The sequence below is a fragment of the Anas acuta genome, chromosome 1 (genome assembly GCF_963932015.1).
Source record: "Anas acuta chromosome 1, bAnaAcu1.1, whole genome shotgun sequence".
Lineage (NCBI taxonomy): Eukaryota > Metazoa > Chordata > Aves > Anseriformes > Anatidae > Anas > Anas acuta.
The window spans coordinates 195,972,169-195,989,498 of NC_088979.1; the positions used below are offsets into that span (position 1 = coordinate 195,972,169).

At 33.7% G+C, this 17,330-nt stretch overlaps 1 protein-coding gene across 3 annotated transcripts in view; it reads right to left on the reverse strand.

Annotated features, from left to right (window-relative positions):
- SEMA3A (semaphorin 3A) overlaps window positions 1-17,330 on the reverse strand; it is a 339,984-nt gene that overhangs the window by 116,368 nt on the left and 206,286 nt on the right. For all 3 annotated transcript variants that reach the window (XM_068669962.1, XM_068669961.1, XM_068669960.1), the window contains 2 exons: window positions 5,130-5,287; window positions 2,231-2,293 (listed from right to left, as the gene is read on the reverse strand). In XM_068669962.1, coding sequence (XP_068526063.1) covers window positions 2,231-2,293; window positions 5,130-5,287 — 221 coding nt within the window. The remainder of the gene's footprint in view (window positions 1-2,230; window positions 2,294-5,129; window positions 5,288-17,330) is intronic.

Genomic DNA, 17,330 nt, shown 5'->3' on the forward strand with positions numbered 1-17,330 from the left:
TAAGGAATAAATAAGGAAGGAATAATACATTTCTTAAGTGGTCTGTAACTACAGTTAAAGAAGTTACATTAAATAATTTGTAATGCATTGTTTTACAGCAATAACAGGTAGCAGTAATTATTCCAGGATGATGGCATGAGCACACCAAGGTATATATTTTATTTTTCTAGTCTCTTAACAAAACTAGACCCACATTAAATATAAACTCTTCATTTTTATTTCCAATCTAAACTTGTAGAGAAATATTAAAAAAATATTAAAAAAAAAAGAAAAAAGTATGGGAAAAATGTTTACCAAAATTAATTATCTGTTTCTAGCAATATTTTTCTGTACTACTATAGTACTCAGTTTGGGCATTGTGTCCTGAGTGCTGTGCTCCCCTTCTGCCTTGGTCTTTTCCACCAAGTCATAGTTGTGTTGCTTCTAATAAATACACTGTTCTTACCCCTGCTGTCAGAGTGGTTCCAAAGAGTGTTTATAAATACTTGATAGGCGCTTTATAAAAATAAATAAATAAATAAATATAAAACAAACCTAATGTGCCAGATCATACCAAGCATTGTCGTGTGGTATTAGCTTCACCTTTTACTTGTGATATTATGGTGTCTTACTTATGGTGTTGCTGTCTTAATATCATAGGATGCAAATATAAGAAGCAAAATATGATAGAAAGCAAAAGATTAAAGGTTGATAAATTAGTTACAACTTACAGGAATCAGAGGATGGGGGGAACCTTGAACTTCCAAGCTCACTCCATTTATAATAAAGTGCATCTTGTGTGATTGGAGTCAGCCTAGTTCAAACTATAGAACTTACTCATACTGTACTGTTGTGAACTTCTAAAAAAAAGTATTAAAAAATCAGAAAGTAGGCTTTCATTTTCAGTGCTGAATATCATTATTTTTCTAGGTTTCTAACCATAAAAAAAATTACTGTATTATACTTTAGTATTTTTAGTAATTTGCTCAGGCATTTAACATCAACCTCATTTTTTTTTTAACCTTGAAAATTAGATTGTATAGTCCTCACCTTGTAATGCACTCCTGAAAATTATTTGCTAATATGAAATAGGATTAATTTGAACATATTAGTTCTATTTAAGAAGATAACCCAAGCATACTGATACTGTAGCTGCCCTTTGAAACTGTAGCTGCTCTTTCACATATATACCTTAGCCTATGATTTTTAGCTTTCACCTAATTCACCTCTGCTGTTCCAAAATGGCTTTTTATCAAGACAGCTGTCCTCTATGTCCTAGGTAAAGACCAATGATACTATTTTTATTATGACCTAGGAAATTATTCAAAAGGAGCTCTCTAGAGGCATATGGTTGGCATTATGAATATTTTACGGAATCATCTCTGAAAATCAGGCCAATAGCATATATACAGGAGGCCAAGTTCTACTGTCAGTTATACCTTGGCAGCCACAATGATTTCTCATTTGGCTATGTTCTGCAAGTATTTGGATTTTTTTTTTTCTTTGTCCTTTTTCTCTTCTTCAGCCCTGTCCTCACATTCCAATGCTGTTGCTAAAAAGAAGACAGTTATTACCGGTGCAGGATGAGTATTATTTGGGGGATATGGGCTATGTCTCTCCTACCTCATAAATACAGGGAATATGATGTACAGAGGAATGAGGGAAAATGTACAGAAAATCATGCCTACTGTAACAGTGTCTATCCTGAGGTACCAAAAGTGATGCAGAATGCTAAAATCACTCTGACCATATTTTCCTATGAACTCCATGCAGAGAAGAGTTTAGAGAAACCTACTGACTTGTGAGATGTCACAAAGAAAAATGTCTGCTTGGAATTTGGAAGAGTGAAAAATGAAGACAAAATTTAAGTGACCTGAGATCAGGAGACAATTATGCAAGGGTTAATATTTCATATTTTGATGTATTTCTTCCCTTTTCTTTCTTAAGAAGAGTTGTATTTGTTGTTGTTGTTGTTGTTTGTTTTGCCTTTGTTCTGTTTTGTTTTGTAAATAAATTCAATTTCATTTACATAATTTTCATTAAAAAACTAGTCATAACTCTTGGTTATAAAGGTAAAATTTCATTATGAAGAATTTAGAAGGTTGAAGTAGTTTAAATTTGAAGTTATAATCATATGTGTGGCCTTACAGAGGAGGAAAAATACTTTAAGAATTAATAAAATAAGACCTAATAAAATATTTAAAATATTTTATAAAAGAAAAAAAAAAATGCTAAAAAGATTTGTACTTACCAGAATATCTTTTCCAGCCCACTTGCACTCATCCCTTCGGGAATGAGATACAGGCCAAACAATCTAAAGACACAGAACAAAAATCATGTTGTGTTATTTCAAGCTTCAGTAATTGCAAATTGCAGACCAAATGCTACAGCATGTCTTTACCTGATTTCTCTTTTACCCATTTTTTTCCTTATTTCCTTTTTTTTCCATAAAACTTGACAACAATGAATTGAAATGATAGGAGTAAAACAGAGATGATAGGAACCATGGTAAAAACAATCTTGTGATATAATCTGTATTGTGAATTGCAGCAATGAATCTTGAATACAAATGAAGAAAAGGTTGATTCTCCGTTAAGTGAGTGTTCATCCACTTTTAAATGTAATATAATAAAACAAAGACACAAATAACAACAAAAAAAGAATCAGATACTAGCAATAAACCTGATCTATGTGAAAGATCAGATTCATAATTCTCATAGTTCTCAGAATCATAAATTTTACCTTTTCAGTGTATTTCAGTGCAGTTCACTCATTTAGTAGGTTTAGTTAAATAAATAATAATAAAAAAAAATGTTGTGGTATTTGAAAAGTATCACACCATTGAAGTAAATTTGTTTATGTTGTTCCTATAGGGCTACTCTAACACAAGTAAACGTAAAACTAGGTTTACTGTAATGTCTGCTTTGCAGAAAATGGATCTAACCTCATACAGAGAAAACCCAGAGATGGTCACAGTAAATTATTCATGTTTGTTTTTTGTTTTTTTGTTTTTTTTTTTTTTTTTCTTTCCCAAAGCTTTTAGGAATTACATACAGAATAAAACATGATCTTAACATAAAATGCCAGGCTATTCATTTGGGAGTCTCAGATAATGCAATATAAATGGCTATAGGTCTGGATTACAACCATAGTGTTCAATACCATTTGTTAAAAGAAAAGTAAAAGGCAAACTATTCAAAACAAAAATAATAAATAAATAATAAATAAATAAATAAATAAGGATGACAAAAAAGGATGAAGGACATATTATATGTGTCATTTAAAAATACAGTTTGCAACCACACTTTTAAATTCAGAATTTTCTTAAAATGTAACAAAATCCAAACAGAAATTGAACATCTTAAGTCTATAAAATAAGGCTGAAAATGTTATTAGAACATTCGCTCTCAAAAGGATTCCTGCTACTTCCTGTTCCTATTCTAAGTTTAAAATGTGCAGAGACATGTGAAAATCAAAATTTACCAGGTTGAAAAACATTAACCAAACTTCTCAGATCTCCCAAAAGGACCAGTTCAAGTTCAGTTCAAGTTTTGGGCAAAGATTTCTATATTAATCAAACCAATATTTTAATCCATTAAAGGCTAGATGTTCTTTCTTATTCTCACAACACAGTATTTTCTCTGGTTTGGTTTAAATGTCAGCAAAACCAAACTATTTTTAATAGACTGAAAATTTGGCTTTTTTAGTTGTTGTTCTTTGGAGTCATATATTATTATCAACATTTAGGCAGAAACTTTAGTTCTTTTTACTGTGGTAGGAACAATGATTGCTGAAGTTGGAGTTCAGGTGCAGAACCAACTTCATTGTGATTTTGATCAAAGTTTCTTCAGTGACCCTCTTGTATTTAATAATAAGATCAAAAAATTCTTTAGTCCTTTTGTTTATTCTTAAATATAAAGTCTAAGTTGCAAGTCTGTTCTTTAAGTTTGTTGCCACCATTCAGTTCCATGTTACCAATAATAATTCCTTATTTAATTTAATAATATGCATGTTTTTATAATTTCATTTAGTATTACAAAGGCATCTGAATGCCTTAATATGTAAGATACAATCCTTGCCATTCTGCCATTCTGCAGAACTGTTTTCTGCAGTGGAAACACCTTTTTTACTTTAATTATTCCAGATGTTTTGCACGTTAAACTATGAATCCCTCAGAGAATTCAAATAAATAGCTAGTTTCCTTTATAGCTGCTCTAAAGAGAATAGAAAAGAAAATGCCCAGTTTTCTTTTTATCCTTTTTCCTTAGAGAATACAAATGAATGTTCCCTCTGAACAGAAAACACAAGGTATTTATTGCTATCATCTTAGGAAGCTAATAGTCAAACGGGCAAAAGGTCAGGAACTCCAAGAAAAAATATCCCCCTGTATTGGAGCAATATATCTCTCACACAAGTGTACTCCCTGGACTTTAAAATGTGCCATCAAAATACTTAAATATAACAAGTCAAACTTCCATGCCATTGTTTACCTTCTTAGCATTTTGTCTCACTAAAGTAAATTAAAAGGTAAGATGTTTTATTTAGACTCCAACAAAAGAATATTCCAGAACATCTCTGAACGATTGGTTTACTTTTAATTCATCTCCAGCTTCTACAGGAAAATTATACTTTCCTTCAAGAATGCCCAGCTTCTATGAATCTATTTGTCTTTTATTAATATTTAATCTATTTTGGTTTATGAGCAGCAGAAGTAGGGTGCCTAAAAGTGCTGGACTAAAGAAGAGAAATCAACATTTGGACTGACAAACAGCTTTTTTTTATCAAATGCAGAATAACGAGGCCATTTTGTGTAAACTGACATAGTAGTTATATTTTGTTTTGTTTTGTTTTGTTTTTGTTTGTTTGTTTTTAGCAGCAAGCATGAAGTATGTCTTGTTTGGAAAATAACTGGATTATTCACTTGCAATTTATTTTTCATAGAGGGATAAATACGTAATCATAGCTTATAGGTTCATTATAAATTTCTCTTTCAAGAGTCAGCAAACATTTGTCTGTTTAGCAATAGTAGTGTTCCTGATATCCAAAAACTTACCACATAATTCATCTAGTACCCAACATAGTCTGGATAATAACAATTGTACAACATTAAAAGTATATGTTTATACTATGTAAAACATGACTAAAGGTACCTTTTGATATTCCTTGATGTTAACCAGGTTGAAAGAAAATATGTGGTCCTTTGCTCCAACATATAACCGACTCCTTTCTTCATCCAAGAGGAAAGTATGGTAACTGGAGCTATTAGCTAGTCCATTGAAATTGATTATATTGTTGGATTCCAACATTTCTGCAAGATAAAGGTAATACTTTCTATGCTAATATGGTCAAATAAATTACAGACATGTTTTGACTTGTATGGATTTTATTTCTGGAATTTATACTTATTGAGCAAAACACAGTGAAAGTGCTATGTACCTGAGTCTGTGAGTGTTATTTCAAGTGCCCACACCCAAACAGCTAGTGAGATTCAGCTCTACACAAGCAAAGATCATCAGCAAAGTCAATTAAACTCCTGTATGAGGTTTTAGGTGGTGAAATTCCATCCATATAACTTTTCAACTGTTGGACTATGTTCAATTTTGTTCAAAAAGTAAGACTTAGAGACACAAAGCTGAAGATGACCAGCTGATAAAAAACACATCTAAACACAAAATCTCATATTTCTAGCATACAAAACTATTCTACACATCCGTAAATTGTGAGAAAACTGTAAGAAGGACTAGCTAATTGCATAAAAAGACACAAGTAATCCACTCTTACATGCACTGCAATCATTCCAGCTTACTGACACTGGTAGCATGTTGTTCCCTTACTTGGAACTGTGTACTTATCTATCACAAGAATAAAACTAGAGAAGTAAATGTTGCTTCTGTTTAAACTCAATAATAATTGTCTAGTCCTAATACTCCTCACAGTTATTTCATTTGCCAAGGACAGAATTTTTTTCAGTGCAAGGATCCACACAGTCTTCTAAACTATACACAAATATTAACAAAGACAAACGTATTTACCTGAAAGTGCTTAAAAATAGTTTGCCATAAAATAATGCAGACCTTGGAAGTATAAACTTTCACAAAAACACCCTTTCTTCATTCCTGTCCACACAAATTCATATCGGGACCAAAGCCAACACTATCATTTCAAGGCATGTCTGTGCTAGCAAATTGCTGATAAGAAACTTCCCCTGTGAAGACAAAAACTATGTGGTTCAAGCCATGACCTTGTGATACACAGAAGCAAACACAGTTTTAGGAGCAGAAACAGTTCTATAGTTGCCAGTATAACTCCTCACACAGCACCCATGGAGACAGATGAGAAAGGGGAGTGGATAAGTTGGGATCCAAGAGCTTAGACCACACTCCACATACCCACATCTTCAGGCTGCTAAAATTTGTTAGCTCTACCAAACCAAGCATGCATGTTCTTCCTCTTAAAACAGCTTCCAAAAGTTTAGGTTCTGCCTAACAGTGTAGCTTACCTGTTATGACTTTTTGGTTTTCAATAAGATCACTCACATTTTCCACCACTGATCCAATCGATTAGTAAGTATAAGATAACATCCCCTATATATATATAAAAATCAAGCGTTGCTGTTAATTGTCCTCTTCCTCTTCCTCCCTTTCTGTTTTTTTGTTTTTTTTTTTTTTTATTCTACTTTTTTTTTTTTTTTTAATATATATATATTGCTGTTATTGCTGTTGCTTTTTACCTCAATATCCATTTTTTTTTTTTCTCATCTTCCCATCTTTTACTTTAATCAGAACAAGGAAGGTGTTGGATGAGAATTCTCTAGTGGTACTTATAATTTCACAGAATCTCAACACCTCCATCTTAGTAGTTCCTGAGATGTTAAACCTATTTTTCACATTAATTTATACCAGGTAGATTTGGAAGCAGATGTTCTATAATGACAGATATTCTAAAATGGAGAGAATTAGTAGGCAACATATTCAAGGAAGACAAAGATAAACCTAAGAAGATCCATTCTTCAGCCCAGTGTTACCCCAATATTTTTTTCAGTTATTTGGAAAAAAACTCTCACTACCAACCAAGAGTTTACTCACATAAAAAGAGAGCAAAGAGATCAGCACTATATTTTGTTTCTCATTCTATTTTTTTTTTCCTGGCTAAATATAACTATATATTTTTATTGCAAAATGCTTTTTAAAAACTCGTACTACTCAAGGCAAATTTTTCTTTCTTTCTTTCTTTCTTTCTTTCTTTCTTTCTTTCTTTCTTTCTTTCTTTCTTTCTTTCTTTCTTTCTTTCTTTCTTTCTTTCTTCTCTCTCTCTCTCTCTCTCTCTCTCTCTCTCTCTCTTCTCTCTTTCTCTTTCCTTCCTTCCTTCCTTCCTTTCTTCCTTCCCTCCTTCCTTCCTTCCCTCCTTCCTTCCTTCCTTCCTTCCTACCTTCCTTCCTTCCTTCCTTCCTTCCTTCCTTCCTTCCTTCCTTCCTTCCTTCCTTCCTTCCTTCCTTCATTTTTTTCCTTTTTTTCCTTTTTTCCTTTTTTTTTGTTTCCTTTTTTTTTTTTTTAATTTTAATATAACAAGAAAAAATAAAATCACCCCAAGCAGTCTTGTCAAAATAATTCTTCTGGCTTCCTGCCAAGTTTTAGAATTTGACTGTATTGTCCTCCAGTTCACTTATTTGCATTTTGTTAGAGACTTTACTAATTCTCTTTACATTGTAATGACTGATTCAAACGTTGAATGTCGACTTACTGAATAGTGAGCGATGCAGATGATTGATTGCTTAACTTGTCTTAGAACACTCTTGGCTAGAAATGCTTTGCTGTCATCTGTATCTGATCATTTTTCTTATAATATAACTGTCAAAAAGCTTTGTAATTTTCTTCATCTCTCTTGGTTTGAACTCACATAGGTATGATTCTGCCCCTTGTAGCTGTGGATAAAAACAAGTGTCTGCTGAAGTCATGTGTGTCTGATCTAAATGGAAAGAATATCAGTTAGGCAGATAGCTGCTTAGTTTAAAACAAGCCCAATATGATTTTGCTATTGCAAAGTTCTAAATATTCACATATACAGATGGTAACTGAAATTTTATTTTCTTTCTAATACTGATGAAAAATTCCAGATTATAACATTGAAATCAAAAGTTTATTGTCTCCAAGATTAAATGACATCATCACCTTCATTGTTCGTAACCCCCCATGGCATAACTTAAAAGGACCAGGTGTAGCCATATAGAGAAATAATATTATTATTTTTATATATATTTCCTGTGATTCTTTGGAGTATGTAACAGCTTCAAACTAAACTAAAATAAAATAAAAATCCTCATCTTCTCCAAGATTAAGGCTTTTCTCTTGGATTTTAATCCAGTATCTGTCATACTGACCTATTATTCACTCTTGTGGGAGATGAATAGATTTCTTGTGTTTCTTTCAAAAATTAAAATAAAAATTAGGCCTCGGCATATTCCAAGCAGTATAGTTTAAATAATGTGAAATCATGTTTCTCCTTATCAGGAATCAGATCAAGGGTATAGGTTGAGGGAAAAATGACATATGGATACTGATGATTCTCATTCACTGCTAATTTAATTAGGATAGAGTTACAACAAAACTAGGAGGTGAAAACCTTAGTAATCTCTGTAGTTTCTCTACTGTTTATTCTAAAGTACATTTCTCCAGTGATGAATATAGCTTTAGATGACATTCTGGAAAGGACCGTTGAAGAGCAAAGCAATGACATTTGCACAATCAATACAAATTAAGTATTCCACTTCCTCAAATTAATTAGTTTCAAAGTGTTTACCATCCAGTGTCTTTTCAGTATCCAGTCAGTGACTATTGCTGGGAAAATGACACAAACTGCTGTGACAGGGCACATTCCCAGAAGGGCACTGACATCCATCAATTCTGTTGAGTGTCAATCAGCCATGCTGGCAAGGTACATAGCTGATCAGTACTAAAATAAACTAAGATTTACAACAAAGATTGCATTGCAATGACAAGAGGAAAATGATGAATGCCTTCAATAAGTCAATGAAATTAATACTGTCTATTATGCATGCATTAATTCCTTTTCATTTTTCTTGTTGTTCATGTTAATGGTTGGCATCTCCATGACCTTTGTAGACATATAATAGTTGCCTATATTGAAAGACATTTTTTTTTTTACTTCCTTTATGCTTTCTCCAGTTGATTTTACTACAAAGAGGATAACATCACTCCACAAGTTGTCGCAGCCAAGAACTATTTCTTCAGTAATTGTTCAGAAATAATTTTCTTATTTCCTTTTGACACATCTTCAGCTATCATCCTTCTTCTTGCTTTGAGCTTTTTCCTATAAACCTGGTCTGTGCTCATTATGACTGCAATATGATCTATAAAATGTTGTATAAGGCAAATTACTGGTCATGTTTTTTGTAAATAATAAAGATTTCATTGCTTTTGTTATTGGTGCGTGCTTCCCACATTTATTTTGAGTGTTGCAAGTGACCAAAACTAATCATTGAAATGCAACATATGTTAAAAAGAACCGTCACATTATAATGGATTTTCACTAAAAACAACTGTAGTGTAGTGGGGCAGATTCTGTTACTGATCACTTCATTTTAACCACCTTAAATTCACTGTCCTGACTTGTTTTTATTCTCTGTTCTCAGCCAGTGTCCAAGCTTTCTGGTATTTGACCTTCTTTCAGTATGTCTCTCTGTAGTCTCTACATGGTCTTTCTTCTATTAACTGATGTTTCTGTTGATCTGGTCTGACTTGTGTCAGAAAATTCACTTTGCCAGACCAAGCTGGCACATTTACAGAAGAAAACCAGTCCCAAAATCTTGCCTTTCTTTTAACACAAGATTATTTAATTTTCTAACGGAATTGCAATTTAATAGTATGTATAGACACAGAAGGTCTAATTCCTGAAGTGAAATAAATGGAAATATGCATGCACAAGGAATGTAGATTTGGTTTATTTTTTATGACACATTTTCATTAAAGAATAAGCCAGAAAACCATTGCTATAGCTAAGATGAATACAGATGAATACAGTTAGGCAGATCCTGAGGTTTGCTTTATCCCTGGTTGGTATTCTATTATAAACCTTGCTTTATGTCTGTGTTACTTCGGTAGAGCTTGTCAAAAAGAAAACACAACAAAAGAAAAACACTTTTTCTTTTTTTTTTTAATTTTATTTTACTACCAGGCACACTATCTTTCTAGTGTACAGGAATTTGTCTGTGTTAGAAATTAGAAAATGTGCAAGCTTTGGTTTGTGATCCTGTTACAGTCTTCACAACAACATGCCAGACAAGATTATTTTTGTTGATAAGTATCAAAGGGATCATATCAATATCTAGAAAAACACTGGTTTCTTTACTAGGATTCAGATCTGCCTGCCTTATTACTGGTGACTCTGCAGTGACTGGATTACGTAGTCAGTTCTGCTCATCATAACACGCTTGTGAAAGAAGTGAGTGGGTTGCTGGTTGCACAAAATTCTCGGCCTTCATTCCTTTGCCTGTAACGATAAGATCTCATTGTATATCTCCTAGCAATAGATAAAAGATGAGTCAATGCATATTATGCCATCAAACAGGGATCTTGCTGGATTGTGAGCAATGCCTCCCACAACGTCATGCTAGAACATTTCCTTCTTCTTTCGCCAGGCTTTTACTTTAGCTACTGAATATCAGGTGGCCGCATGTTTACACATGCATTTGTTGCTTACACAGATGCATATTGTGCCTTTTTGGTATATCTTCTTGTATATCTGCCTCAATAGTCCCAGATATAAATTAGTCATTACTCTCTGATTATTTGCTGAATACTAAAACGTCAATTCTTCCACGAAAGGAAAAAGTGGATAGTCTATCTTCTATAGCCTCCACATTTATTGCTCTGAGTGTCAATGGCGAAGTCTGTCCATGACAAACAGTTAAGGAAAAAGCAGGGATTGAAAAGAAACTATGATAGCTTCCTGAAAGGCATCAGCCAGCAGAGCATATCTGGCAAACTAGGGATATCACTGTAAAAAAGCACCAGGTTTGTTGTATGTCATTTCTTTATCCCAACTCAATAACAAATACAATGCATACAGACAGATGTTTCACTGGGGTACTAAAAACATTGGCAAGAACTGCTTTGGGTACTTAGTATCTGAAATCAGGTGAGCTGGTACCCATCCCAAGTCTAATGCTGAGTAACACAACTGATGACCTGAATATATACATATATATATATATATATACACACATACACATATATGCATGTGTATATATGTGTGTGTATATATATATGTATATACATATATACACATACATATTATTTTTGGTTACTTTATATCTCAGTTATTTTCTTTCACTTACACCTCAGACATCACTGGGACCTTAAGATTTAGCCCTTAGTAAGGAAACTTTTGTTTTGCTATATATTTTGCTTTAACTCTCTTATTTGTTATCAGCAGATGATAAAAAACAACAAAAATGACAAAAATAAACACAAAACCTCAAAAAATTACACTTTTACATAACTTAAGAATTACGCTACTTGAGAATATTGGAAAGTGATTGTTTTTATTTGATATGAAACGAAATACAGATTTATAAAGTGTTTAAGATCACACAGTGCTCACATACTGTGCTCACCACTGAGGTGGTTTATGTATTTTTAGTAATGTAAAAATAAAACTTTTGCAGTCAGCATTTATTTTATTTTATTTTATTTTATTTTATTTTATTTTATTTTATTTTATTTTATTTTATTTTATTTTATTTTATTTTATTTTATTTTTTGGTGCAGTATGAGACAGATAAACTTGAAACTACACAGCATTTCTTGTTGATGGCAATTCTATGTTATTGTAATTTCAATGAGATAAATGACTGGGTGAAAAGGGAGGGTTATCTTATCAGTAATCAAAATACAATTGGAAGAGAGCCTCTCACAGCTGTTCAATCAATCCTAGCTTTCATCCTCCTCATCTACCTTATCATAACAGTTGCCAATCACCTGGATTCACTGAACTATACTGGATGAAGAGAGAAAAAAAAAAAAAAAAGAAAAGAAAAGAAAACAAACTTTTTTTTTTTCCCGTAAAACATTAGTTTCAGGAGCATGTAGTTAGAAACATAGTTCATGGAACAATATTTTCATTACAATTTATAAATTAGAAGTAGTTAAGACAAGATATACAGTTTTTTGTGCACTGGTGATGTAAGCCAAGCATTTTAAATGAAACACTCCTGCCTATCTTCCACTAGAGAGGAAAAAAAACAAAACAAAACCAAAAAAAAAAACACACTGAGGGCCATGAGTATAACTTGATTAAAACCAGATACTTGGAAGGAGGAATGTTGCACCAATGTTTTGTTTCAGTTGCGCCAGCATAAGCACAGACTCCTATGACTTCAAAATACTGATGCATATGGTTTTTATACTGTAAAACTGAGAGTAGATTTTAGCTCATTAATGTCAGCGCTATTTAGCTACAAGACAGCCCTTAAAGTGTTCTTGATTTGAATAATTGAATGAGTCACATGATATTTTAAAGACATAAAACACTTAGATTTCAAAAACCAACCTGTTTTTCCTTTACTATTTTTATTATTTGTCTTTTTTTTTTTTGTCTCTGAAAATGAATCCAGGTTATCCGTATTGTTCAGTCATTTTCTTATAAAACATGAGAATTATTAACCTCTGAGCTAAACAAGGGCTTGTAAAGCTCAATATCATATGTTCTTGAAGTTTTGTAATATCTCATATTTGATTTTGTGAGCAAGGTTTTAGTATATATGTAACTGTCACCTTCACAGTAGCTCAATAATGATCTAATGAGAATGGTTTCCAAACATTTCTTATCCATGGAAAAGGAATTCCTTATGGATAAGGAATTGGCTGGATGGCCACATTCATAGTTGCAGTCAACATCCAGGTGGAGATCAGTGGCAAGTGCTGTCCATCAGTGTCCCATATTGGGATCGGCATTGTTTAGTATCTTCATTGACAGAGACAGTGGAAATGAGTGCACCTTCAGCAGTCTGTAAATGACACCAAGCTGAGTGGTGCAGCTGACCCTATAGAAGGGATGCCATCTAGAAGGACCATGGCTTGAGAGGTGGACCCATGTGAACCTCATGAATTTCAACAAGGTCCTGTATCTGGGTCAGGGCAATCCCATACATCAGAACAGACTGAGGGATGAGTGGATTGAGAGCAGCCCTGCAGAGAAGGATTTCGGGGTACTGGTGGATGAAAAATTGGACATGAGCCAGCAGTGTGTGCTTGCAGCCCACAAATACAATTGTATCCCGGGCAGCAGTAAAAGCATCATGGCCAGAAAGTTGAGGGAGGTGATTCTCCCTCTCTACTCTATCCTCATGAGACCCCACCTGGAGCACTGTGTTAAGCATACAAAGGACATGGACCTGTTGGAGAAAGTCCAGAGGAAGGCCATGAAGATGACCAGAGGGCTGAAGCACCTCTCCTACAAAGACTGAGAGAGATGGGGATGTTCAGCCTGAAGAAGAGAAAACTCCAGGGAAATCTTACTGCAACTTTTCATTACTTAAAGGGGTCTAGTAAGGAAGATGAAGAGGGACTTTTTACAATGGCATGTAGTAATAGAACAAAGGGTAATGGTTTTAAACTAAAAGAGGATAGATTTAGATTAGATATTCAGAAGACATTCACGAATGTGAGGGTGGTGAGGCAGTTGAACATTTTGCCCAGAGAAGCTTTGGATGCCCTATTTCTGGAAGCATTCAAGGCTATGTTGGATGGGGCTTTGGGCAATCCCTATGGCAAGGGGGTTGGGTAGATGGTCTTTAAAGGTCCCTTCCAACCCAAACCTTTCTATCATTCTATGATTCTATGATTCTTTTCTAGCTCAAATAATAGAAGCACTATAGGCACACTAGTTCAGTACTGTACCTTGAGTAATATACCTTGAATGAGTCTGGCTAGTTTAATGGGGCACTGATGACTATAAATTTTTCTATCTTCTGAGCTAGTACAGGTAAACAGCCAGTTAAATCCCATTCATTAAGTATCTCATTTATCAGATCTGGTTAATAGTTCATGAATTCTCATCCATTTCTATGATATGGTTGGAAATTTAGGCTTCAACATGCAGAACATTATCAAGAAGTGAAATTGTGGGTAGTTGTTACTTCGATTACCTTATCTATAAACAATTCCATTCTTGTCACATTAAACAACAAATCACATAGGCATGAACACCTTTTCAATGACTACCAGTACAGATAGAGAGTTGTTTTCCCAGGGCAAAAGTGTATTTCATTTAGCCATGTGGGAACAAGATAAGAAGACTGACATGTCCTAGCCTCTTCATAGCCTACCCACAAGTTGGGTCCAACCACAGTGTAGAGCAAGAAAGGAACAGTTGCCCTATAGGAACACCTATTTGCTCAAAATACTGACCATGCTTCAATAAGACAAATATGAGGTAGTTTTAAATTCACTTGTGTACCTGTAGTGTAACAACAGGTACACTAACAGTGTAACTAACAACACTGGCTAAGAGTTATATTAGTAAATATTAATTGATTTTGTTCCTCATCTAATCATGCCAAGTTGAATGACTAGGGTGTTATGCCAGGCTAAACAGGCAAGCAAGTTACTCAGAAGTAAGCTCAGCTGGTATGATATGACTATGTATTTTTATAATCGTAATGATGAACAAAGGTCAGATAAACTCCACGCAAAGACAAAACGTCTACACACTGATTTTTGCACAGGTAACATTTGGGAAGTCTAAGATTTATTTACATATACTGTTACTGTTACTGCTCCTGAGAATTAAATTCTTTACACCATAACTTCTGTAAACAAAACAAAACAAAGTAAAACTACAACAACAACAGAAAAACTTCTCAGTTGAAAATAAAATTAACTCAGTAATGTCAAAACCTATCAAGTTTGGTCAAGCAATAAATTATTTAAAATACCATGATGTTTGAGAAAACTTTTTGAGAAGTTCTCTTAGTGAGGTCTGTTATTTTTTTTTCCTAATTTAATTTTATTTTTTATTAATCTCTTAATAAGTCTGTCTTTTATTCTAGATTCCTGATAATTTAACCTGTAAGTCAAAAGTCTTGCCAGTGTATTTACATGTCACACATCATTGACTATTAAGAATCAAGAGTTACAAATTTGTCAACAAGTGTATTGGAGTTGAAGATGTTATAACAAAATCCTTCTTCTGCAAATATCTTCCTTTTTCAGGGCTGAAAGTTCATCATAACCATCAAATAAATCTTGGTTTCAGGTACCAAATTTATATACTTCAAAAATAATTAAGCTCATTAAAAGAATTAATAAATATGAGGTATTAAGTTTGTTAAGGATGTCAGGGGAAATCCTGAGGTTTTATTTTCAAATGTGACTTTAGTATTTGACAACAAAGTTATCACTGACTCTTGGAGAGACTTGTGGAGTAGGTCCATGAAGGATTTGGATGTCAAATTTGAGGCAGTGTAAGGCTGAGAGTAACCTGTGATGGATCAGCCAACATTGAGTGACAGCAGAACCGTCACTGGCCCAGGAGGAAGCAAGAGTGTCTTTCTACAGCCTAAAATATTGTGAAATAGGGGAAAATCCAACAGAGATTCTGTCTGAAATTAAACAAGTCCTTTTCAATGTTTCAAAAGTATATTATTATTATTATTATTATTATTATTATTATTATTATTATTATTATTATTATTGAACTGACAATAAAAAACTGCATGAATTATTTACCAATGTGAATTAGTTAATATGTACAATAGGGTTAGGAAGCTTCCTTGGAAATTCAGTTGCATATGTAAAACTGCAAAATAGAATGAGTACATGAATTCTCAGAACTTCAGTGGTAGATTCATAATGGAAAGTGCAGTTGACCTGCTTCAGAAAAAAAGGTCTCTTTATCCTTGAAAATCATGTAAAAAAACCCTTGTGCTTCTCTGTCTAACAACTCTTCAAAGTCCTATGATTAAAAAAATGCAAATAGACTTTGGGGTAGTTCTACTTGTAGGTAAATCATTATATTTTATATAGCAGCTGGCTTATATGGACTGTGTCCAGATTTTCTTATACGGGTACAAATCAGTGACCTCATATTTTCAATTTCAGACATAGCTATCAACACTCCTTCTGTTAAAATTTGTTTTTGCAGAATGGGATCCACTCTTCACTTTGATCACATTAACAGCACTTTGAGGAATTGTCTTTTCACATTATTAGAATGGATGAGTAAAATTCATGCTTGGATTTACATCTTTCCCTCTTCTGATAGCTCTTATTTCTTCTAATCCGCAGGGGAGGATTTGGATGAATTTCAGCAGGAGGCTGAAAGCACTGACTGCAGTTAAACAGTCTCTGTAGCTCACATACAGACTGCCACAACTCTACTAATGCACTTTAATCATAGCACATAAAAGGAGGGACTTCTACAACTGACCCTCCTTGCTCAGAATTCTATGCCAAAAGAGAATAAGTGATGATACTTTTTTTTTTTTTTTTTTCCACATTTAATGCTACTCTATCAATCAAAGTTTTAAATTTCTTTCAGGTTACACCAACCAAACTAGTTCCACTTTCAGGGGTTTTGTAATTATTGCACTCTCAAAGGAGGAAATACAAGTTTCTAAGTTACAGCTAAGTTCAACATGAAATATATATATGTGTATATATATATATATATATAAAATTTTTACATTCTTTTTCTGGATTATGTCCATAGTACAAAGGGGTTGGGAAGAGTGTGTTTCTACTGAAAATTTTGTGACATGCAAACAACTTTGAACTGTAATTCTGATAACACAAGTAAATTACATTGTAAAGTGCTTTCCCTAGTTTAAAAGCTTCCCCCAAAATGTCTTAATCCACTTCACACAACACACGGTTAAGCTATGCAAATGCTTCACATGGGCTGATGTAGATGTTAGGATTTGTTCATAGTTTCAAGGGTCAAGGCTTTATATAAGATAGAGAAAAATAAATTATTAAAAGGGAATTTAATTTAGACACAGCTCCTAGCTAACAGAGTTCCTGCAATTCAAGTTCTAAGAGGTTTAGTGACTATTTGGGGGAATTAACACTGCATGATTGACCTAACACTACTTTTTCTTCCCATGGAAACCCTTATTATAGGTTTGATACGACTGTGGTTGATGTCATACATTCCACCTCATCATGTGTGAATACAAGTACAGCCATAACTTGAGTCTTGAGGAGAGGCAACTGCAATATATGAAATATAATTAGATGAAAGACCAGTTGCCACTCTTTTCTCACCTGAGCTGTGCAGTGTGGCTGCCTCTGGAGCCTCCTTAGCCCATCTTCCTTCCTCCTCTGCTACCCCTT